The sequence below is a fragment of the Phalacrocorax carbo genome, chromosome 3 (assembly GCF_963921805.1).
Source record: "Phalacrocorax carbo chromosome 3, bPhaCar2.1, whole genome shotgun sequence".
In the NCBI taxonomy this organism is placed as follows: Eukaryota; Metazoa; Chordata; class Aves; order Suliformes; family Phalacrocoracidae; genus Phalacrocorax; species Phalacrocorax carbo.
The window spans coordinates 51,120,792-51,145,616 of NC_087515.1; the positions used below are offsets into that span (position 1 = coordinate 51,120,792).

At 37.2% G+C, this 24,825-nt stretch overlaps 1 protein-coding gene across 1 annotated transcript in view; it reads left to right on the forward strand.

Annotated features, from left to right (window-relative positions):
- PSME4 (proteasome activator subunit 4) overlaps nucleotides 1–21,444 on the forward strand; it is a 67,266-nt gene extending 45,822 nt beyond the window's left edge. The window contains exons 28-47 of the mRNA XM_064446905.1: nucleotides 195–404; nucleotides 1,118–1,254; nucleotides 1,577–1,630; nucleotides 2,450–2,579; nucleotides 3,254–3,335; nucleotides 3,869–4,022; nucleotides 4,556–4,625; nucleotides 5,360–5,485; nucleotides 5,843–5,995; nucleotides 6,768–6,872; nucleotides 7,727–7,818; nucleotides 8,212–8,343; nucleotides 9,034–9,242; nucleotides 9,549–9,634; nucleotides 10,631–10,759; nucleotides 11,833–11,988; nucleotides 16,476–16,638; nucleotides 17,953–18,086; nucleotides 19,053–19,187; nucleotides 19,852–21,444. Coding sequence (XP_064302975.1) covers nucleotides 195–404; nucleotides 1,118–1,254; nucleotides 1,577–1,630; nucleotides 2,450–2,579; nucleotides 3,254–3,335; nucleotides 3,869–4,022; nucleotides 4,556–4,625; nucleotides 5,360–5,485; nucleotides 5,843–5,995; nucleotides 6,768–6,872; nucleotides 7,727–7,818; nucleotides 8,212–8,343; nucleotides 9,034–9,242; nucleotides 9,549–9,634; nucleotides 10,631–10,759; nucleotides 11,833–11,988; nucleotides 16,476–16,638; nucleotides 17,953–18,086; nucleotides 19,053–19,187 — 2,457 coding nt within the window. The 3' untranslated portion in view covers nucleotides 19,852–21,444. The remainder of the gene's footprint in view (nucleotides 1–194; nucleotides 405–1,117; nucleotides 1,255–1,576; nucleotides 1,631–2,449; nucleotides 2,580–3,253; nucleotides 3,336–3,868; nucleotides 4,023–4,555; nucleotides 4,626–5,359; nucleotides 5,486–5,842; nucleotides 5,996–6,767; nucleotides 6,873–7,726; nucleotides 7,819–8,211; nucleotides 8,344–9,033; nucleotides 9,243–9,548; nucleotides 9,635–10,630; nucleotides 10,760–11,832; nucleotides 11,989–16,475; nucleotides 16,639–17,952; nucleotides 18,087–19,052; nucleotides 19,188–19,851) is intronic.
- The last annotated feature ends 3,381 nt before the right edge of the window (nucleotides 21,445–24,825 follow it).

The following is a 24,825-nucleotide window of genomic DNA, read 5'->3' on the forward strand; positions in this document are numbered from 1 at the left end:
AAACGGTTCTTTAGCATGAAGACAATTCTGTGAAAAATCTTCAGTATTTTGACAGAGAGGCTGTGTAGCTGAATGTTTATAGTACATTTTAATGATTTGGTAATGTGAAGATTAACTTTTATTCTGTGTGGGTGCATGCTTGTGTAGATAGATGTGAATTACATCTTTTTTAAATTACATCTTTCATTTTGCAGGGTGCCTTATATTGTCTTCTTGGGAATCACAGCGGAGTGTGTTTGGCAAATCTTCATGACTGGGATTGTATTGCACAGACGTGGCCGGCGATCGTTTCTTCTGGGCTTAGCAAAGCTATGTCCCTAGAAAAACCATCCATAGTTAGACTTTTTGATGACCTAGCAGAAAAAATCCATAGGCAGTATGAAACAATTGGATTGGATTTTGCAGTAAGTGACAGATTGATTGGTGTTAATGTCTTGGATTATGAGAGCATTTGTTTACAGAAATACTTGAGACTCCTGTATTATTTGAGGTAGTGTTTTGATGTTGATCACGTTCTGATTTCTGTTACAAAGAAATGTAGGCGTGCATTTCTGAGACTGAAGTAATAGAGCTTCCTGTAATACTGTTGGGATTTGTAACTTTTAGTTAACCTCTAAGGAAGGCTGTTACAGAGAGGAAGTTTAAGTTGCCTTTCAGTGTTAATTAGGATGGGTTACGCTGGCAAGGTGTGAAGATGCGTGCTGGTAGGACAGTGCCATCAAATGAACATTGTCAGTATTTGTAGTGTTGCACACACTGTGCTAACACACAGCACTCATTACACAACTGCCTAATCAGCGGGGTAAATGGCATGCTACTTATTTAAAAGAATGAATGCCAGTTAATAAAAATATTTTATAGACAACTTTTACACTTTACTGAGTGCTAAAGTTTGTACTTTGATCTTAAAATAGAATAAAACATTTACTTGGAGAAATAATTCTACTGTGTGAACACAAAAGCTGTCTTCCCTACTTCTTCAGGGACTCATCTATGGGGACAGGAAATGCTGCACTCTTCATATGATTCTAAACTCTCCTTTAAAAACAGAAACTAACAAACTCAAAAACCTGTAAGTTGCTGCTAAGTCCTAAATTTTTGCATTCTCTGTCAATAGGTTCCAGAGAAATGTGTTCAGATAGCTGTTATGTTGCAAAAATCAGAACATCCAAGTTCAAACTTCACAGGTCTTTGCTCAGAAGAAATTCAGTTAGGAATTCAGCGACAGAAAGAAAAGAATGCAGAGGCTCTGCGGTAAGTTACTCTTCCCTTAACACCAGTAAATGTACATATTTACTGTACATTAAATATAATTATCTGAAATTGCCGAACTAAATCTTAAGCTTGGCAAGTTCAGGATGTCCAAGGGTGGTCGTGATGTGTCTTCTCTCCTGACTTGGCAGCCTCCTTCCTCTGCACTCATGTTTCCTTCCTTCCTCCTCCTCTTCTCTGTCCCCCCAGTTTGTGCTCTGTTTATTGCATTGCCTTCATCCACCTTTCATTGAGGGACTTTTATTCTGGTTTCAAATGGTTCTTAGTAACATCTGGTTGATGATTCCATCTTTTTCCCCCTCAGAAACTATGAAAATTTGGTCAACATGCTGCTGGACTGTGTGGAACAAAGAAATCTGTAAGTCTCCCATTCTGTGCATGAGAATTTTTTTGGGGTGGATTGGAGGTGGCTACATGAATAAATATCCGTTGCATCAAGCAGCGCAGTTAGCATGACCAGAATTTAGTACTTTTTTCACCTGTGAGTTAGTTGTTCAAAAGCAGTTTGTCAGTAGCAGCCTTGCATACAGTGGATTGCAGCTAGCTGCTTGGGAGTTTTTGCAAAGGTATCTGCAAGAATACAATTTGTGGAGATCTCGTGCATTTGCATGTGGTTTCTGCTTGCCCAAACAGGAAGACAAAGGCCAGTATAGGGGAATCTTGCATTACTGTCTTGTAGGCAAAGACATGAATGATGCTTGAATTTATTTTCTTTGGGAGTTTAATTTGTTAATATAAGGTATCATCATATCTTGGAGTTTAGCTTTGTCATTAATTAGTTTTCCCTGTTATTTTTTTAATATTTGTTTGTTGTGGGGAAAAAAGCTCTGGTTCTGTCTGCATAATACTGACATCCAAACAGATTTTAATTGTTAGCATAATACTTATGTTCAAAAACTTTAAAAGAATACCCCTGTAGGTCTGTCTTTTGCACTGAAATGCCAAGATCAAAAAGACACCATTAACTGGATACGTTTGATTGCACTTGCATGTTCCCAGAACATTGGTTTCCCTAAATGACAGTTAAGCTCATTGACTGTAGCAGTGGTATAGAACATTACTTAAGTTAGTCCAAACATATTTCCGTAATCTTAATCTGCATAATAACTTCTGTGCAAAAGCAGTACGTGCAACTCTGCTACTTACTGTCTCTTCTGAATATTTTTTTTTTCTTTAGTCCCTGGAAGTTCGAGCACATAAGTATTGGTTTTCTGTCTCTGCTCCTGAGGGATGATAGGATACTGCCTGTCCGTGCCATAAAATTTTTTGTGCAGTGTCTCAACCATGATGCAATTGTAGTTCGTAAGGTAAAAACATTATTATATCTTTTTGGTTTGCAAGTCCTTAGAACTTTAGATCAGATGTTTGTGGCTGTTGTGCTGTGATAAAGCACAAAAATTGGGGTGTGTCCCCCTCCTCGCTCTTCCAGCCATGCATGTGTACAAAAGTTCCTAATCTAAGATGATGATGGTCTTGGCAGTGCTGTAGCTGTGACATATGATGTAAAGTCTGCGAACTGTGAAAATGTGGAATGTGCCTATTCATTCTTATTTACTTCAGACTTTTGCAGAGTTTCTTTTGCAGACGTCTGTTTTTGACATCTGCAGCTTGTTACTTGGAGGGAGCCATCTACGTGTAATGTTCGTACCTTTCCTTCTGCGCTTCGCCTCAGTGAGGCTTGAAACCAATGGCTGCCTCCTTCCCCCCCCCCCCGGAAAAGGATTAGTGTGGAGGTTTTTGTGGGCTATAAAGGTCACACTTAAGCTGTGTCCTGTATCCCCTGAAATGAGTGAGATTTACTTATTTATGGGAAGTATCAGCTACTGGGGAGACAAAGTTCACTGTAATTTGCAGCAGCTTTTTAGGCCGCTGAGTAGCTAGCTTAGAATGTGTCTATAACGAGATGATTAGAACCACCTTTCTGGAGGTGAGTGTATGGAACGGATACATTAATGCATTAATGTTCATTTATTTCTTTTAGGTGGCCATCTCGGCTGTGGCTGGTATTCTTAAGCAGCTTAAGAGAACACATAAGAAAGTGCCCATCTGCCCTTACGAAATAAGTAGGTTTTATTTAATGTAAGAAATGTCTTACTTGTATCCTAAAATTTTTAAAAAGCATATTTTTCTGGCTAAACTTAACATAGAATCACAAGCTCTTCATTTCCCTCTGGTTGTTAATCTCCTAAACAAACAAAATAGATAATATAATCAGTCATTTTTCAGTTTTGGGTTGGTTTTTTTTTAACAGTCTTATACTTGCAAGCGTGTATTAAGCTATTCACTTAGTGAGTTAAAATTTCAGAGATATGGTCCTTCTTTCTGAAAGCCTTGTAGTTTGTGGGAATAATTTGTATGTCTCCCTTTTTTTTTTTATATAATTTCAAATGCACATTTATATAAATTAATAAATTTCTAAAGGAATATCTTCTCCTGTTAGTGTTACTTTTAATCTCCTAGGGCGGGTCTCTACAGATTTGAATTAGGGGAGGGAGACACAAAAGCTCTTTAGAATCTTTTATTAAAAGTAAGTAGTAAAATTTATTGGGACTGTTAATGAACAGATTTGATACAGTATGAATTCCTGTTCAACCAGGTGGAAACCCTAAGCCTTCCAGTATTCAGGCTGGTGACAGACCAGATAACCAGTGGCTGCACTATGACAGTCAGAGCTTACCAAAGACTAAGGAAGCTTGGGAGTCGTGTTGTTTTGTGGAGAAAACACACTGGGGATATTACACTTGGCCTCAGTGAGTATCGTTAAGCATTAACATAGAATTGTGAGAGTCAGCAGAAAAAACCCTGTGGGAAATTAAATAATGTTTGTTAGGTTTAATTTTTTTAATTGAAACAAAAAAACCCCCAATTTATTTCATCCTTTGTGTTCCTCACTTGTCTTACCACTTCCGGGTGGGTTGTGGGGGGTTTTATGTGTGTGTGGATGTTATTTAGTTATTTTCTACCTGCTTCTCTCTTGGTTTTGTGGATATTAGAGGCATATATTTCATATGGCTATTTAGCTGCTGTTTTTAAAACAAAGTATGCATGTTTGAAAATTACATAGTTGCAAAATATGCAGAGTATTCTGTCACTAATAGTTCTGGATTACTTCCTGTATGAAAACCTTTATAATACCAGACTTAAATGAACATTTACAACAAAAAAAAGTTTTGCTGTTATGGAGTTGATGATAAATCCTGTTTAATATACAGAATATAGCAAATTATCAAAAGCTTTATTTTACTTTGAAATGTGTTAACTGCATTTTTTAAAAAATATTCAGAACTATGACCGTTTATGCTCCAGCTGAGCATCAGCCAAAGCTTGGACGAAGGAGGGAGGAGCTGACAGAGGTAAGGGTTTTGGCATGTTTCAGTTTTGTGGGGTTTTTTAATACTACTTCCCCTTTCTCTTTTAATATTGTCCACAGGTTACTGTGGAGACAATGTGGAGGTCAAATTCCCTTCTCTCTTTTAACCCAAGTATTGCTTGGCATTTAGAGAGTGGTTTCACAAAATGTGTGGGAACAGATTTGTTTTGCTTGATTGCAAACCAAGGTGGAAGTTGAACTCAGCTATGGAGTTTCATGGCTGTGTGGATATAATCATGTTTTTAACAAGCAATAAGTAATAACTGTTCTGAAACCTAGATCCCCACAAGAGATTTTGAATCATATTTTTCTACTTCATTTTCATACTTTGTTAGCATACAAGAAAAATTTTATTGTTTTAATGTATTGCAGCTTCTGCCAGCTTTCATGGAATAATTGTATTCATAAGCACTTTCTTGTTCCCTTTCCAATCTTTATCAGAGTTTAGAACAATTGATGACAGTGGGAATGACTACTTTGTAGGGGTTGTGCTAGCGAAAGGAAAAACAATCCAAAATCATTAATGACAACAAAAATCAGGAGTCTTGCAAAACATTACCCAACATTCCCTATAGAATGAGGGTTGAAATGGGTAATGGAGGCATGATTTTAGCCAAAAATAGAATTAAAATGAAAAATGGGACTTGGAAAGATCAGGATATCACTGCGACTGCCAAGCACCTTACAGCTAATCCTTGTTGTTTTTTTTTGTTACAGGCTGAACAAATTATATATGATCACTTTTCTGATCCCAAATTTGTTGAGCAGTTAATAAAATTTTTGTCTTTAGAAGACAGGAAAGGAAAAGACAAATTTAATCCTCGCAGATTTTGCCTCTTCAAGGTAACTGGAGTTCAATAACTAAATTGCTTCCATTTTGTAGATAATTATCAAAGTGTGGAAAAGCCACCCACTACTTGGCTTGTATCTCAGTGTTGCAAAATGTTGACTTTTTTTTTGAAAGGTATGCTGCTATGATTAATCCTATTACTCCTCTCTTCTGATTAACTACTTGGGGAATCTTATTTACAGTAATATAAAAGTGCGTAGGACACTTGTATATTATTCTGTTACAAAAGCAAAGCAATGTCACTTTCTGCATATTCAAATCTCAAGTGCTTCATGATCTTATGCTCTTCTTATAAAGACAATGGTTTAGACGGGTAATTACTGAAGACACTTTCACATCTTGTTTTACAGGGCCTTTTCAGAAACTTTGATGATGCCTTCTTGCCAGTTCTTCAGCCCCATTTAGAACAACTTGTGGCAGACTCCCATGAAAGCACCCAGAGATGTGTGGCTGAAATTATAGCTGGCTTAATAAGAGGTTCTAAACACTGGACATTTGAGAAGGTGCTGAAGTAGTATTTTTGAGTGATTCATGGAAGTTAAGGAATAAGCTTGAATTATTAAACAAATTAAATGGAGGAAGTTGAGGGCTTTTAACGTGTCGCCTATGTCCGAGAAAGGACTGGAAAGTGTTGCAAGACTTAGTGCTTCATCGCCAAACCTTGAGCACAATTTATAGCTTGGTTTGGGGCCTATATAATACTAGGTGTTACTAAAATGCTTCGAGATTAAAACTAAGAACAGTTTGCTGGTAGGGAGATAGCAAAGCTGATGTGGTTTGTTATATCCAATTGGAATAAGTGCTTATGTCCACCTTGGACTATTATGTCTTTATTTAGTCTAGACCTAGCTGTCTAGATTATCTTTAAATTAATTTCTATGCTCAAAAATAATTCTGGGAGAATCAGTTCCTTAATTAAAAAAAAAAAAATTAAAAGCTGGGGGGGGAAGCCCTTGGGGTGTACAAGACTGCTGTCCTACCAAAAGCAAAGCGTATGCAGTCTCTGATACAATTGTACTTAAATCACCATGAAAATGGTGCATACGTAGTCCACAGTATTTCTAAAGACCTTGTAAACAAAATTGAAATGAGTCCTAAAATTGTTCCTCTGATTGTATTTATTTCCTTATGTAAATATTGTACTATAGCTGCTTCCAGATTCATTATTGTTTTTTCCATTATGTGAAAAGATGGAAGGATTTGGGCTTACAGAGGTTAGACAATTGTTTTGTCCTTAAATAGACAAATCTTGTCTTTTGCCTTTTTGCGGAGCAGGTGGAAAAACTCTGGAAACTTCTCTGTCCGTTGCTTCGAACAGCTTTATCCAACATTACAGTGGAAACGTATAATGATTGGGGCACGTGCATAGCAACCTCCTGTGTAAGTATCCCCTTCTTAGTCTTGTAAAGCTATATCTAGATGGTCATGTTTTACCAATAATATATGAATAAGAGAATAATAAACACGGGTATTTGGGCATATTTTATCAGCTAAAACTGGGAACTGTTAATACAGTATAAAAGTAACATCCATTTAAAATCTCAGAGTTTTTTGGAGATTTTGTTCTCTTCTGCCCTTTGCAGAGAAATATAACATAAAAAGGAAATAAAGCCTTATTTTTCTTGAAGTATTTTAGTAGAGCTGTATAAGGTTAATGGGTGATGTTAATGTGTATGCTTGCTATGCATGCAATTTTTGTGGGTGTTTTTGAACTCAAATTACACATTTATTCTTGCTTTAAAAGTGTGCAGTTTAGCATTATACTGTGAAAACTGAGTCTCAAGTTATCTTCTAACATACAGTAAGATTTCTCTATGCTGTGGTGGACTGGGAGTTGTGGTGCCTGAGGAGCAGGGTAAATGACAGGCCACAAATATCTTGGATCAGTAATTCTTTTAAATCACTCAGCAAAACTCAGTATAGTTAATTGCCAGGGTTCTGGCTGACAAATTAGCAAAATTCAGACATGATTATTCATCTATGTCAAAAATGAAGCTAAAAATCCTTCTATTCTTACCATTGTATTTACCAAATAATGAAAACTGGGTGTAGTTTCATTGGGTTTTCCTCCTATTGAGATTCATTGTGAAAAGATATTTAACTTTGCGCTTGCTTAATAGAATAAACCCAAGGGATGCAAAGAAAATCTCTGTCAAAACTTTCCTTGTTTATACATTATTTACTTTTTCAAAATCCCCAGTTTGTTTATATCTCTGATACCCGTTTATTTTCAGGAGAGCAGAGACCCTAGGAAACTGCACTGGTTATTTGAATTGCTTTTGGAATCTCCACTGAGTGGTGAAGGAGGATCATTTGTAGATGCATGGTAAAATTAATTTTAACTGTTTTATTGTGGCTGAATAAAGAAGGAAATAAAGCATGGATAAAATGTATTGAGAGCATATTGTGCCAGCTGGCTTGCAGAAGCAGGGAACAAAAGCACTCCTTTCCAATTAGCTTTCCTCACACAATGGCAGTTTCTTCACTGTTATTTTTTTAATGTAATTAAATCTAGTTAACAGAATGTGAAGGTTTGGAACTGGTGTAGCAGCAGTACTGTTGTTTCATTCTGTAACTTTTACCCATCTTTGCATGAAATTCACACAAAGATACTTTTATGCATTGACACACACAAAACGTTCCAAAACATGGCTTGGAGGGGACTGGGGAAGGGAGGAACAATTTCGTCTGGCTGAAGATAAGCTGTTCTCATTCCTAGCCGACTTTATGTACTGCAAGGTGGCCTTGCACAGCAAGAATGGAGAGTACCGGAGCTGTTGCATAGACTGCTGAAGTACTTGGAACCTAAACTCACGCAGGTTTACAAAAATGTTCGAGAGAGGATAGGAAGGTCAGTGTTCTCTTCTGCAATTCTTGGGGTTTTTTTCTCTTTGTATTATTTGGATAATTGATATATCTAAATATATCTAAATAATTACACTGAAGTGGTGACTGCTTACCTCTCTGCGTTAATACTGGTAATGGAAATTACATAAATTATTGTCAACAGACTTGCTTCAGAAACTTCAGATGACTTCTCTGTTTTTGTCTTTTATTGTATATGGCCTGTTTATGTATGATATCTCTAAAGCTCTTAAAAAAACGCAACAAACATCCCCACCCCCCAAAAAAAACCCAACCGAAAAACAAAAAAACCACCCAAAACCAAACGCACACACCCCCCTACAAACCACAACACCACAAACCAACTTTATTGCGTCTAAGTCCTAACAGCCCATAAATATCCAGGGGATCCTTTGGAGAGCTTTTTAGTGACTTAAGATTACTTGCATATCTGTTTGGAGGAGAGGAGGTTGTAGCTTAGTGATTGTCTAACCCTGCTTGATTCAAATATCTACAAAACAGGTATTTGAAGAATATTTGTTTTTAAAAAATTTTGAAGTGAATATAAGAGGCAATATAAGAGGTAAATATCAAACACCAAAGTTCAACAAATTGATCTTGGATCACTTTTAGCTATGTTCTCTAGACAGTAGTTGTGTTAATTTTATGTTCTTCCTTTCTTTGTTTGCTTTTTTAGTGTTTTGACCTACATATTCATGATAGATGTTTCCTTGCCAAATACTGCTGCAACTAAATCTCCTCGTGTCCATGAATTTACTACCCGGATACTTGAAAATCTTAAACCCCTTATGGAAGCAGATGAAGAAATTCAGAATCATGTTATGGAAGAGAATGGAGTTGGCGAACAAGATGAGCGTACTCAGGGCATTAAACTCTTGAAAACTAGTGAGTTATATTTAGTGAGGTTAAGAAATGGGGGTATTTTAGGACATGATGATTGAGGTCTGCAAATCATATGGTTGCAGTACACAATTTACCTTGTTACAGCACAGATCTGAGGTTATCTGTTGTTTTAGAGTTGAGGTTTATAAAGTCACTTTTACAGGGCCAAACTACCAACATGGGTCCACTCTGTTGTGTGAAATTCTCCCAGGCGAATCTTGCAATAATAAATTTGATGTATAATTATTTTGGGGATTATTACTAATTTTTATCTTCTTAATCAGTGACTGTTTCTCTTTATATAAACAGTTCTGAAGTGGTTGATGGCAAGCGCAGGACGGTCCTTCTCTACAGCTGTCACAGAGCAACTCCAGCTCCTACCCTTATTTTTCAAGGTATGTGCTTTAATTGTTGCTTTATTAGTTATGTTTTATTAAAAAGGGCTTCTATATATAAAGCAAAGTTATAAGGGACTTTTTACATAAAAAGAAAACCAATAATGGTAATAAAAACCATGCGTACTGAGGAGGCCCAAAAGGGGTGTTTTTATGCTTATGTATGTTTACAGCTGGTAATCTAGCCTGTTAAATGGTCTCCTGACAATAATGACTTGTAGGTGAATGCCCTGTACATGTGTAATTTGGGAGTAAAAAGTGTTAAATTCATCAATGTGTGTATGTTGTTTCTGTTCTGATACTTATCTTTAGTTGTTTTCTTTTGTTCCATGATTAAACAATTCTTTCTCAATGGTTGTACTTCTCTTGTTTTTCCTGGCCCCTCTAATCCTTGTATTCTTTTATGAAGCTGGGTCATTCAGTGCTACATATCTGAAATAATACATATTTGCATGCTCCAAAGCATGTCTGTCTTTTTATACAAACATCAGTCAATGATCTAACACTAATGTATGTGACCACAAAATAAAGGTTTACTTCTATGAAGGTGAACGTGAAATACTGATAAAGCTTTCTCTCAGTTTTGGGCCTACATCTAAAATATTAAATTAATTGGATTTGATACCAAAAGAATTGTACTGGGGAACCAAAGTCTTGATGGCACCCATTTAATCCACCTTAGGAGCTTCAGACTAGCCATACTGTGTAGATAATGTTTAGATAACATAGCCATGATGTTTAGATAATATATAGTGCAAGGAACAAAAATCTCATGATTCATTCCAATTTTTTCCACAGCTTATTGCTGAGAATATTTTAACATTATATTACTTGCTTTTCCTAGTTAACTTAATCTTTCAGCATTATATTGATTGTCTTTTTCCTAGATAACTTTCCTTTCATGAGATGAAACTGGAAAGTTTCAGGATTTTGCTGTTAGCAATGTTTATTTACTAACATTAGCCATCCCCCCCCCCCCCCGATCTTGTTCTACAGATTGCACCGGTAGAAAATGACAATAGCTATGATGAGCTCAAAAGAGATGCTAAGATGTGTCTGTCGTTAATGTCTCAGGGTTTGCTGTATCCTCAGCAAGTGCCTTTGGTACTTCAGGTGCTAAAACAAGTGAGTAAGGTCTAAATAGCTTAAAGCTTCTTGTTACCTGATGCACTCTGGGGGTTTTTTATTTTACTTTATGCAATAATTGTGATTTAAACAGAATCAAATGCTGATTTTCTTAGAGGTGAAAGGAAAGAGTTTATTAGAAGTGTTTTAAAACATTCTTAGAGTAAGGGTATTTTGTTTTGTTTCCTACTTTGAAACATTTAAGCAACTTGTATCTTGGTAAGAAATTGAATAGTATTTCAATAACCTAAAATTTAGTTCAGTGTATCAGTTTAAGCCAAACATCTCCTCATGATCTTAATAATTCAAAACACAGTTTCAAAGTGAGTTGTTGTATAAAGAACTGCCCTTGAATCTCTGCTTTTTTGTAGTTTTACAGCATATTTGTCAATGGCTGCAGCTTTCTGGAAAAAAAAAAACAAACCAGAAATGCACTCTTGAATTGAATGGTTCATTCTATATACAGTTTATCATGCAAGAAATACTTTTTTTTTTTTCCCTCTAGTCATTCAAGACTGATCTGCAGTAGTAAAATTGCCTGTTGCAGAATATTGGTGTAAGCTGTATACATGGCCAAAATAGCAACTGCAGTGTTGCAAGCCAGGCTTCACCCATGCCTGATGCTGTCAATAATTTGGACTTCCATAACCACGTGGAGATGAACGTGGAGGACCTTGAAAAAACTTAGTTTTCCAAATCCACTGTATAAAACACATATATTCTCAAGCAGAACAAAATTTCTGTTCATTTAGATCTGTTTTACAACTGATGTTGGAAATAAAAGGGAGAAACTTGCCTACTTTGTCTTTTACGTAATTATTTAACAAATACCTACTACTGTCTCTGTTAAATAACAGTATTCTTTGGAAGTAAAGCCTGTAATAAATAATTATTTAAATAATAAGTGTGTGCTTTGGAGGTTGAAGAGTATATGAAACAAAATATATGAATAAGGGAAGTTGTTTGCAACTGTCCCCAAAAGCTTTTTCTTAAATGTTGTTAGCTTTACTTCTGGTAGCTGCTTTCCTTCCTATTCTTCCTTTCTCATCCTGATTATTTATTTTCCCTTGCAGACAGCAACAAGCAATTCTTGGCATGCTAGGTATACCATATTAACCTACCTCCAGACCATGGTGTTCTACAATCTCTTTATCTTTCTCAACAATGAAGAAGCGGTCAATGACATTAGATGGCTGGTTATAAAACTCCTGGAAGATGAGCAGCTTGAGGCAAGTAATACCTTTTCTGAATGCTTTGTTTCACATGACTAGTTTCTTGCCTTTGTCAAGTTTTATGAAAAAGCTTTATGAAAAAGTATTTCTAGCTTAGCATTCTTCTTATTTTGAAAATATAACTAGCTTTATAGGATTTATTTCCTTCATATTCCATTTTTTTCTTTTAATATTCTGTTCCAGGAAAACAGCTATTCAGCAAATACTTCACTAGTGATTTTTTTTTTAAGTTCCATTGTTCCTACTTTTTCAACAGAATGGAACATTGCTTTGTTTCATTCTTGGTTTAAATACAGCTGAAATATGGGATATTATAATTTTACTAAAAACATGAGCATGGATGTTGGTAGAAAATTCAACTTCCAATAAGGTGAAATGCCTTCTTATGTGAAAACTGTATAAAACCACTATTAAAGAATCCGTAGATCTGTTTCCCATTTAATCATATCAGCTTTTATTAATGACAACTAATTTTTTATACATCACTAAGGAAGTATTTCTTTAGTTATAAGTAAATTTTCCTTAGTTTTGTGAAAGATGCATGCATAATAGGACAGAATTTGTCTAGCAGATGTGGTGTTACATGATTCAAAAGGTAAGTTTACATGTCTGACAAGTTTTTGTACATCTCTTGAGCTCATGATACTTCAGTATATACAAATGGAAGGAGATAAAATCCAAAATCTTGGCTGTGGTACATGTGTACAGTTGAAGATGTAGGTGTGAATGCACAGTATGGTCTTCGAAGCGACATCAGGATCATAAGCTTGCTCGCAGGAACAAAAGAAAAACCAGCCACACAAAAGGGGTGCCTGGTGTGCATCATCAAGTCTTGTCTGACAGGCTTCCAAAAGCTGGGGGAAAATTACTACGTATTTTATTCTGTATCACTCATTTACAGAACTGAAGGCTTGTATTAAATGATATGAGTTTAAGTATGTTTGATCACGTTCAAGCACAGTGAAGGATCTTTAGTGTTAACCTCCAGTCTGTTCCATTTACCCTGCGCCATCATTTTCACTGTTTTGGGTGCTGTCGGCAAATACCAAAGAAATCCTTCTTTTAGTGCTTGGGTGGGTTTTTTTGCTCTAGAAGAAAGAGAAGATTCTGAAGTGTGATACCCTTCTGCCAAGAAAACAAACATCCTGGCTTAGGTCTTCCTTAAGCTACATTTAAACCAGTAGTTATACCTGAGATGTGAAGCTTGCTTTTGTGAACAGTGAATTGGAAATAATTTGAATATGCAAGTTAAAATTTCTGGCTTAAAAGGTTTGACATTACTATCTTTACAAGCCTGTGTAATACTTAAGGAACAGCACTTAAACTACTTGCCCAACCGTGCCAATTTCAGTCTTCAGATGAGGGCTCTCCTTTTTCACGTCAATATTTGCTATAGCAAGCTAGAAAGCAAAAGCTGGCAATCCACGAAGGGTTGTTAACCACACCAGTCAGAACACCTACGTGATGATCTCATGGCACTTTGAATTCACCCTCATACAATTTATCTGGCTGTATAAAAGATACAAAAATTATTCTTCTGCACTGCAGAGATGCAACTCCAGGAAAAACTTACCTGTGTTCATAACCACTTACAATCGTGTTAACGTGGACACTTTTGCTTTGAAAAGTGATCTTGTCCTCTCTTGATAATAATTGGCAAGATGCAGTATCTTGCAGTGTAGTTCTTATGTATTTTTTTAATGCTGGATTTTTAAGATGAGTCTGCTCTCAGTAGAATGCCTAGCTTTAACTAGTATTTGGTGTCTTTACCATGTGGAACTGACATTTTGGATCTTGGATTTAGAAGATACATTTCATTAAATTTTTTTTTCTTATTTTGATACAAAGGTGCCAGACCAAATGATACTGCTCCTATTCTTTAATATTCAGTTTACACTTCTAATATTGCTAGAATTCTCAAACGTCCTGATGATTTCATAAAGTCATTGCAACAAACTTTGGCAAGTGACCATGTCAGATGACCATGCTGAATGTCGGATAGCAATGCAACTGCAATACAAAGTGAACGTGGGTCACAGGACAGTCTGTCTTCTATCGAACACAAACTTCATGTATCCAGCTTTAAGCATAGGTCTCTACAACTGAAGAATGCTCTCTCTACTTAAATGGTATTATGGGAAATTCTCCTTCTGAAAGTCAGAGGAGTCATGGCGCTGATGGTGTCCTATGAACGTAAGAGCTGGTGTGGCCCTGCAGCAGTATAACCACCATTGAATATTGCGTCTAGTTTTCGTGTCATATAGGCAGTTGGAGAGAGCTGCAGGAATGATTTGAGTCCGGGAAAGCAAGTTTTGAGCTAAATAATTCTATTTACTCAGTCAAAAATAGAGGAAAAGTGAAAATGACTGTATTCAGCTTGGAATTATGGTTAAAGTGACAGCCTAGCTAATCTGTAAAGCATCTTTCTTACAGTTTTCTCAGCCATATTTTGATCTAGGAAGCTATCTGGGTAGGTGCTTCATATGTTTATGTTTTCATAAATCAGAGTACTGAATACATAGTATTCATGTCTTGATAAACATTTTTCATATTACACTGCATTATTACAGTAATGGGAATATTTTCTCTTTGTGTGAGTAGCCCCTTGCATTGCATTTAGGTTTTATTGTGCTTTTGAGTGGGTTTGTTCTGATATTGTTAGAGTTTTGTAGACCTTGGTCAGTCAATTATGATTAAAAAAAAAACAAAACCAAACCCAAACCACACTTGATTGGAAGAGTATTCCTCTGCTACTCCTCTGCAGTTTTTATATTCCAGAGTTCGCGTGAGTACGATGATCTGTAAATTATGTAGTGTCAGATGTTGTGATGAACAATTAGCTTGTTAATGTATGGTTTTAAAGGCTTTGCTCCTTGCAGCAAAGTGTTCCTTTTAGTTAGATTATTAATTTAGAAATGAAAGTGGATTTAATACAGGGAATAGTGATGTAAATGAGTACAGTTCACTTGGGAGCTTGCTCACTTTACAGCCAAGCGTTTTTCTATTCTGGGCCTTGCATTAGCACATCAAGTTTCATTTAATAGCTTAGTTCTTAAGAGACTCACAAATTGCTGATAAACAATACTGGCAGACTTTCACATTGTACTTTATGCTGTTAAAGTAGATCACGTTTGAATAATAAGTTGGAGAAATTTAAATGGAATGAAGCGAAGTCTCAAGAGCCTATTGTTAACTTACTGTGTTGAATTACTGCAGCACTTGCAGCTATACTTATTGTTTTGTGGAGGTTCAGAACATTATGTTCAAGGATGTAATTTATTATAATCCATTGCATTGGATTCAGAGCGTTGGTGGGTGTTTGTACTCCAGACAGACAAACATTCTGTTTACAGTTACGTGTAACAGTATGTACTTACCAAAAAATCCGGTGAGTGCCGTCAGCACTGCAACAGGTTGATTTGGATTTTCAAGTTTGTAAGTGTTGGGAGGTTTTTGTCAGCCTGCAGTTATTGAAGGTGGAAGTGAGTTTCAGAGGGGCTCCAATTTAAATGTCATCTTACAGTCCTATAACTTCATGGTTTGGGAAGATTGGTAAAACTGATTGGTTATACTTGCTTTTAAGTGATTGAGTTGTCTCTACTTGTAACCCACTAACGATGTGTTGTGGCTCTTTTAAAAAGGACTGGGAAAGGAGATCTGTATTTTGAATTGTTTGGCAATTAGATTAAAATTTAGTTTTATTCTTTTGGGTTTCTGTGTTACCGAAGAGAGTATTTTTCCACCCTGGAATTCTGTTTTTTATTTATGTAGTGAAAAGAACTGGTACTTGGGATAAAAAAGTAAATAATGCTGGAGCATTACAGAACTGAATTGTTGATCAGAAACCACTGAAGTTAGTTGTCATGGCTTATTAATCCAGTGTCTGTTGTACCTCTCATTCTTGTGTTCGGGTAGAACAGAATCAGCTTTGTCTCATGAACAAACCTTCTACCTTCTCTTGGAAAGGCTTTTCTGCCCTTGTCAATTCTGTCTCCGTGTACATTTGAGGGAGAAAACTAAATGCTTTTGAATCAAGTATACTCTTTTTATGCTTGGTAAAACTAATGTTAAGAGAGGAACTATTCCAAATTTTGTAAAGCAGGTTGATTGTTTGGGGTGGAGCACCTTGTTCTTATTCAAAGTCTGTTTTGAAACTTTCTAAAGCTAATCCAGTCTATAATATATGTCTTGGCAATGGAGTTTAATTATATTATTTGCTCAAGTCACTGTGACAAATTGTGACATAAATTCATAGTTCTGTTCTATATTACAATAGAACTATGTTGATTAATTTGTCAAAAGCCATACAGTGAACTAGTAGTAGTTTATGATCTATGGGATGACATCTTAAATACTTTTCGTGGGCAGAGTTTGGTAACTTGGCCTCGCTGGATGTGTGTAAAAGGATAGTAACGGCATCAATACCTGCTTCTTCCTGTACTTGTGCACTCAGTAAATGTGGTATGTACTATCTCTCCTCATAGGTGAGAGAAATGGCTGCTACTACCCTAAGTGGTCTGCTACAGTGCAATTTTCTCACTATGGATGGTCCCATGCAGACCCATTTTGAGCTGCTGTGCAAGATGAGGTTACCGAAAAAACGAAAGCGAGACCTGGGTTCAGTGGTGGATACAATTCCTTCCGGTGGTAAGAAAATTGCTTCAGATACTAAAACCATGCGTGTCGACAGCAGGTTAGGAAGAAATAAATATTTTGTGCTGCAGTTCAAAGTTCTCAGACACTCCAGATGGAATAGGATTTGTCCTGTGGTTAAGCAGTATTTAGAAAATTATTGTATACCGAGAGAAATATAAGGCCTGGTGCCCATGCAAATGTTTTTCCTTGCTAAGTATTCATAAACCAAAACAGCAAATCACTTGTCCTTATGTACCTTATTGTCTGTTTCTGTGTACATAGTGCAGATCCTAATCCTTGTTAAGTGTTTCCAGAATTTGATTTGCAGCATAATGAATAAAAACACACTACCACTAAAAAAAGCACACAATCTTTTTTATGATGTATTCTTACATTAAACTAATTCATTACTTTACCAGAATTAACACTAAAGAGATTTCTCCATTCCCCATGTGCTCAGTTCACATAGGTAAGAACACAGATGATGAAAGATAGCTATTTCCTCACTAAATAAACTTCCTTACCTGCCACAACATAATTTCCCTCCTTACTCACCTTCACAGTTTTATTCTTAAAAAAAAAAACAACAAACAAAACCCCACACATAAAAAAAACCCACACCAAAACCAACCCAACCCCCCAAAAAACCCACCCAGAATAAAAAATAAAACAACCCTTAGTTAGGGGCTTTGTCTTCTGACCAAACATCTGGTGCATCTGAGACACATTCATGTGACCCGGAAGGGCTGGGTTTCCATATTGTCACATAGTTCTGGTATTTGAGAAAACACTCTGAACACAGAAATAGGGAACAGTGGAGATGCAGTTCATGAGCTGTTTACTGAGTAGAGAGAAAGATCCTTTGAGAGAAGGAAGCTCTTTTGAAACGTTTGTAAAGTATACAGCAGTTGCAGAATTTTTTTACACATTCTTCCATTAGAAATGAAAGGTAGAATCATAGAATGAATCTATGATTCTAAGAAAGCAGAAGCAAGCTGGAGTTCCATAGACTTGTGTGAATTTATTTGACTATATGGTCTGTAGAACTATCTGGTGTTCTGTGGAAGCTAGAGATCTCTCTACTGTGGCAGGGTTGGTTGGGGTTTTTTAATTCAGGGTCAAAACTCACTCAATATTAGTCTCAGTATGTTACTCTAATTGGATCACCTCTATTTAATATATAGGCTCTCTTCAGTCATTCCCATCAGTTAAAAATAGCCTTATTCTCACTGATAACCTGTTTGAAGTTTGGCCGTGTCATTGAGGAGTATCTTTGACAAGATGGTTGCACCTTGCCAAATGTCAATTAATATCCTGCCATTGCAGACTTGGTTAAACGCCATGCTGGTGTACTAGGACTTAGCGCGTGTATTTTGTCAAGTCCGTACGATGTACCCACCTGGATGCCGCAGCTCTTGATGGATCTCAGTGCCCATCTTAATGATCCTCAGCCAATTGAGGTAAAAATACATCATTTTTCTATTCAATATAGCACATCTAAAATACGCTTGACTCATTCTTAGTCCCCCTTTCCAACAAAAAAATAAGAACCTATTGAGACATTTAGTTTCTGCTGCTTTTTATTAAATGGTTCTAAATATATTTTAACTCATGGACTGCATTTGAAGTAGTTTTTTTGTGGTAGTTCTGTTCTTGCTTTCAAATTTAAAGCATAAACTGAAAGCTGCAAGAACTATATAATGAGGAAATAGTCTTTTTCTTAATTAAAAATGTCACTTTTGTGCATGCCATTCTAGGAAATATCGACCTGAACAAAAAAAATCACTCTGAAATGTTTAAAACAAGGTTTTATAAGCAGCCCTAGAAACAAGTTTTTAATTCAATAGTTACCTTTAACTCTATTCTTTTGCCCTGTCTGTTCGGTTTTGTTGACTTTCGCTGTTTTAACCAGAGTAGCAAGCTTAGCAAGCATCCTTAGATTTCACAAGTTTTGCTATGGTGTACTTTCCTGAGTCAAGAAACTGAACTGATTGGACTTTATTATTAAATTAACAAATCTTTATTTAATAACAAGAGTTTTGCTCTGATTTGTTTCTTCTGCACGCCTTATGTGATTCATCAACTCTTTTTCATGTTTTGAGACCCAAACCATTCATTTGAAATACCAGAGGAAAAAGAGGAGGAGAAAAGCATTTGACTGATACTTTATAAGAGTCTATTATTTTTTTCCAAACTCAAAATTAGATGTCAAAGAATCCTTTTCATAAGGATGTTGGAGTCATGACACTGATCAGAATTAAAATACTGGGGAACTGGGCTGAATTCCCCAGAGCCCTTCTAACCTTTGTAACTGCTCAAACACGTTGCTCTACTCAGCAGTTATTTTTCTTGTAGTCAACGTTTGTTTTGTCGTGGAGCTTAAATCCATAACTGATACAGATCAATACTGATTGTCTGCTACGCAGATGACTGTGAAAAAAACGCTGTCAAATTTCCGGAGGACCCATCATGACAACTGGCAGGAGCATAAACAGCAGTTCACGGATGACCAGCTACTAGTGCTTACTGACCTCTTGGTTTCGCCATGCTATTATGCATAGGTGGGTAAGATTATTTGTTTTGATAGAAATTGACAGAAGTATCAATCTTACAAAATCTACTCTAGCTCTCCAGTCTAGCACGGGGTAGGGAGGAATCCCTAAAACACAGGGAGAATTAAGACCCTTGTACCTCCAGTGGCCTGGTCAGGATCTGATTTATTTTGGTCATTAATTGTCCATCTTTTTGTGTGTCCCCGTATTGTGCTAGTGTTTTGCCAAGAGACTCGTGCTTGTTTTCTTGAATATTGACGTTCCTTTTCTCCATTTTCTGCCAGTTGGCTGCCTTTTAAATGCCTGGTAGTTTCACTGAAGGCAAGGTGCTTGCTGCTTTGTACTTCTGATGCCTCTGAGGACTTTAGCCTACCACCCAGTCCAGTATATCGTCTACACCTCACCATGGGGAATAACTGCCACAAAACTGTTTCCTCTTCTACATTGTGGCTTTGCTACCGGCTCTCTTCACACATCCCCAAAGAGTGAATCCATTCCTGCAGTTTCTCTTTGTTATGCTACAGGATTCTGATCTTTAAGATATTGTGACGTTTTGTGACTGTATTCTAAGAGAAGTGTTAGTTTATAATTTCATTTTGTTCTGTGGTAATAGCATAAGGCAGTAATCTTGGTTTGAATTCTTGGTTTTAATTCATTCTTTCTGTCTTTTCAGGTTTCTCCTGGAAAAATGAGGATGTAGGAACCTTTCTGCGAAATAAAGGAAACTCAAAAGAAATTTATTATCTAGAAAACTTTGGAAATCCTGATGCCTAATCAAAGCCACTTTTAAATAGAAACATAAAGACCTGGTTCTATTCAAAAAGAATTTCACCTCCCCAGGGAGCAGCTGTGGGAGCCCCACAGCCTCCTAACTGTGCTTGCAGGGCCTGGTCATAAGTTTATTGCAAGACCCTTGTCATTGGCCTGCATTACACATCAGTCTTGTTTCTGCTTTCTTGCACACAGTGACTTACACTGCACATTTCTTATCCTCATTTTCTGACCCTTCTTCCCAGCTGTTTCTGATGTCAAAGATGTGCAGAACCAGAGTGCTGCAGACCAGAATATTGTTGGTGAAACTCTCCAATTCTGTTGATGCAACTTCTTACCTAGTCAACGTACGATACCAGGAGCCTATCTTTCTCAGAGTTTATTTTTCGCTACTTGGATTTGAGCACCCGTCAGGTGACGGGCTCTGTATCATTCAGTCCACCTCAGGGCAGGATTGCCTTTTTGTATCTTCCTTGTCAAAATGTAAATAGCTGATCTTCTCTGTGCAGTATAGATGGTGGCAGGACAAAACGTGGGGAGTGAAAGCTCTTACTGCCTGGCCAGGTCTTCATAGATAGCTTGACCATGTGTGGAATAAAAATCTATGATTATCTGCATCTTTTTAAGGGTGAAAGACTATGGGTGTTTCCACATAATTAGAGCCCATAGATATGAAATTATGGACTATCAAGTGATGGTTGAATTCACAGAATGAAATGTGTGCACAGTGTGAAAAGGCTGACTGTTTTTAACAGCATATTCTCATAAAGATTGTCACTGTCTGAGCAAGCATGTCTTGTTCGAAGATTGTGGAAGCTCTGTATTTTTTTGCCTGTAGCTTTGTTCAGAGACTGGTATCTATTGGGTATTTAACAACATGTTTAATATGTGTTACATAGTTGTAAAAGACTGTATAAATTGTAGAGGCACTGCATTGACAAAACATTGTACAGTTTGCAACCTTTTACATAACACCATTGTGAGATTAATTTGTAAAGATTCATACTTAGATGTTAATACGGTAGTTGTTCTGGCTTTTGTATCAAATCAAATGCCATTATTAGTTTTTTAAATTATTTTCTTTAACAGAATATCTCTTCACGTCTGAAAGGCAGAGGTTTTGTTTGGTTTTCTTGTATCTCATTATTACTGTGTCTCACTCAGATTTTAATGCAACACTTGTGGCCATCTCTAAATGCTGACATCACATACTCTAGTGTGAGAAGTTCATAGAATGTGAGGTACATTGAAATAACTCATAAACTGGTGTGTGTTTCAACTTTCATGCAACCCTACGGGAGCACTGATACATTTCGAGTGATCTACCTGCTGAGTGTGTGACTCATTCCAAACTTCAAAGCACAGCAGTGTTCCTGGTGCAGTATTTAATGAGTGTCAGCACACAGATGTAACCACTGTATAGCGTAGTGCCAAAATTATTATTTCAATTGTGTACGTAGTTTAAGACCCAATAAATGGACTGTTTGTAACATCAGCATTTTTTTGTATTTCTAAAGTGGAAATTTCTTACTTTGAGACTCTAACTTAAGGTTGCTAACTGTGCTTTTGAGCTTTTTGTACGAGACATGTTTCTTGAGGGATTTGGCAGTGAGTTAAGGCAACATTAGGATTATTTCAAGATCTAGTTCTAACGTTTGGGAAACTAGCTTTTATATTTACATAAAAATATCTTGCACCTGGTGAGGCTTGCCAAAAAACATACTAACTTCTGAGAAGTACCCTTGAAATTGGAGAAATTAGGTTGAAGTGGGGGGGTTTTCCTGACTAGAATTTTAAAAAGCTTTAAAAGTAATGGTGTAAAGTATATGCTGCAGAGGTTCATTTTTAAAGTATACGTTGGCTGATTAACTGATGGAGCAGGTACAATATGTGCTGTTTTGCCTACACCAAGGGCAGCTGACTGTAGGATCCAGCTCCGCTGCTTTTTACTGTATTTGGGAGTTTCTTTTCTTACACGCTTATAGTCAAAGTGTAGCTGGAATTGGTTGCAGTGCTGAGGATCCAGTGCTCTGTAGATAATCATTCTGCAGTCAGAGCAATGATGACAAATAAGTAGGTGGTATTAATTCACAGTATCTGTTTATAAATCGGCAATAAATTACTTGATCCAAGCAGATCGCCCAGAAAATAGAGTATCTATTCAAAGTGCAGTTCTATAGGATAAAATGTACCTATGGTAGTGTGAACAAACCTGTACTGACTGACTTCCTGTGGGTGAAAGATTGTTAGTCTCGTGTTCTGAGAATGTAGGAACAATTCTGAGTTCTTCATCAAATACCGCAACTCCACTGCTACTTTTGTTCCCTAACTCCCCCCAAGTAATATGCACGTACCAAATTCTGAGCTTTCCATCACTTTGATGTCTTACGCTGTCTCTTCCCTAAAGCCTTAGAGATGAAACAACTGCAGTACCTCTGTCTGGAGAGAGACGTCTCTAGCGTGAAAAGAGAGATTTTTTTTCCCCTTGAGCAGTAAGGGAGATGGAAGAATATCCTGGAGATGGTCTGGTAGCCTTGATAGCCTTAGCGACCATGTGTCAATCCGCACAAATAATTGAGTGACCACCGCTGTTTGAAGCACCAAAGAATGGGAATGATGTAAGGCAGAATTCATTTGTTGGGTTGGTTTGGGTTTTTTTTCTCGAGTTGCAGAGACTTACTGTTCAGTGACGATCTCTCTTGCTATAATATTAGGTGGGGTGATCTCCCATATCTCCATAACCATTTATGGAAATGGTATAAGTATTTTATATATCTATATATAAATATTTACAGGTATATTTGTGCATGTGAGAAGCTCTTGAAATCACAGCAGAGACATGGTGCTTATTTTGATGAAATTGTAGAAGAAAATTATCAAGGAGGCAAATAAGACTTAAACATGTGCTTTAGGGTAGCACCACAGACTCGATGTTGGTGGATTGCATTAATAGCAATTTGAGCTAATCTGCGTATGGATTTTTCAAAAAATTAAAGAGGAGAAGGGATGAAGGTCATTATTTCTGACACAGTATATTATGACTGTATTCATTCTGTGTCCCCAGGTATCTGCCCTCTCATCCTTTTTACTTTTTTACCAGGCTGCTGGGAGGCCAGTGCTTGGTACAGATGAATGATGTCTGCTGTCAGTTTTTCACAGTTAGGCATCCCCAGCATCCCACACTCTGTTCAGTCTCTCACTTTCTTCCACAGCTTCAGACCTCCTGGAATCCTGCAGCAGAGACTCCAGCTTCCTTTTCCCCTGCGCTGTGGAAAACACAATCATCTGGTAAGGTGTAAAAGGGAAAAAAAAAAAACCAACTTACCAGTAGGAAGTTTTGCTGGCTGTTGTCATTGCAAGATTTTAACGTAAACCCTGCTGTGAATTACCAGCTAATTTGTTTTATGCTCTCACTGGCATTGTGCAGTAACTGGAAGGCAACTTCTGTGAATTTCTGCATCACAAAATGCTCACTGTATATAGTCACGTTGCTGCACAGGCTCTGGAGAGTGGGTTTTCCAATAGAAAGGCCAGGAATTTCACCTGAACCTGATCTAGACTTGCAGGTTGTCTGCAGGCTAGAGGCAACCGTGCTGCAGGGAGGGGGCTTCGTGGTGGTTAAGCCAGCGAGGTACCTGGGCACTAGGGCAGCGGTAATTTCACAGTCTACTGCAAGGAACTGGAGGTTTGATTACAGAAGAAAATTAAACGGTGTGAAAGATGAAGAATATTGCAAAGCTGTTGAAGGCAATGCACACAAATTACAAGCAAATTGTAACTGGTTTGTGCTGAGGGTTTTTTTTCTCAGTCAACAGCTGCTTCTCAGAGCTATTAAGAGATATTTAGAAGGAAAGTCCATGAGGTGAGAGGAAAAAAAGGTTAGTATTCTCTCCCTGGGAAGGAGAGGGACTCTTAGTAAAGCAGTCTTGAATCAAGGGTTCTCTCAGCACAGATGAAAGTTTAGACTGTTGCCTACAAAGATTATTGGCAAAACTACCTTTGATTTCTAGTGGATTAGAGCGCAGTGCTTAGAGGAATTAGCTGCATCCTAACAAGGCAGACTTTTTCAAAGGGCGAAAAGGAGAGGGGGCCTTGCTGGCCACAATCCTTTTCTAATTCTAGATTAAATGACCTTTTTCCACAACAGGCTTGTGGAAGTTCAGCCTGTTTTTCCTGCTTGGGCTCTTAGCGCCCTCAGTGCTGCAGGTGTTTTGTAGAAATTACCTGAGCAGATTTTGCTGCTACAGACAGAGCTGGATACCCACTTCCCTTGGGGTACTGGGAAATATGAGGTGCAATCATTTCTGATTGGCATACTTCAGAAAAACAGCAGTAAACCCAATAAATCTGTTTTAGCAATAAGTTGAGTCAGATTAGCAATAAGTCTAGGTAGAAACCTAGGTGAGTTTACCCAGGAAGGGTTCTGTAAAGAGTATCAGTTAAAAGCTGGTTTTTTATTCCCTCCTGGCTTTTATTTCAATTTTTTGCTGCATTAAATTTCCCCTTTTATTATTCCAGCTTCTTTCCCCTACAACTCTTTTGTTAAAATCTTAGGGTACTGTTCCTAGGCTGAGATGGGGGCAGGTCTCCACAATTAAAAGTAATTTCCAGATTCTTGTAAATACCTGCAAAACTTGACAGTGCTGTAAAAAATGTCATGGGAACATAATTTCTCCTTATGCAGTACGAACTCCAAGGCTGAAAAATATTTGAGAAGCTTGATGGTACTAGAGAGCGCTGGGGTTTTTTTTACTAATTAGTTTAAGGCAAGGCTTAAGAGCACTGTAAAGAAAGAGTTAAGATCCGAGTACCTTGTGCAAGGTGCTGTGGAAGTTGTTGCTCTTGTGATTCCTGCCTTGTAAAACTGAGCGTGATT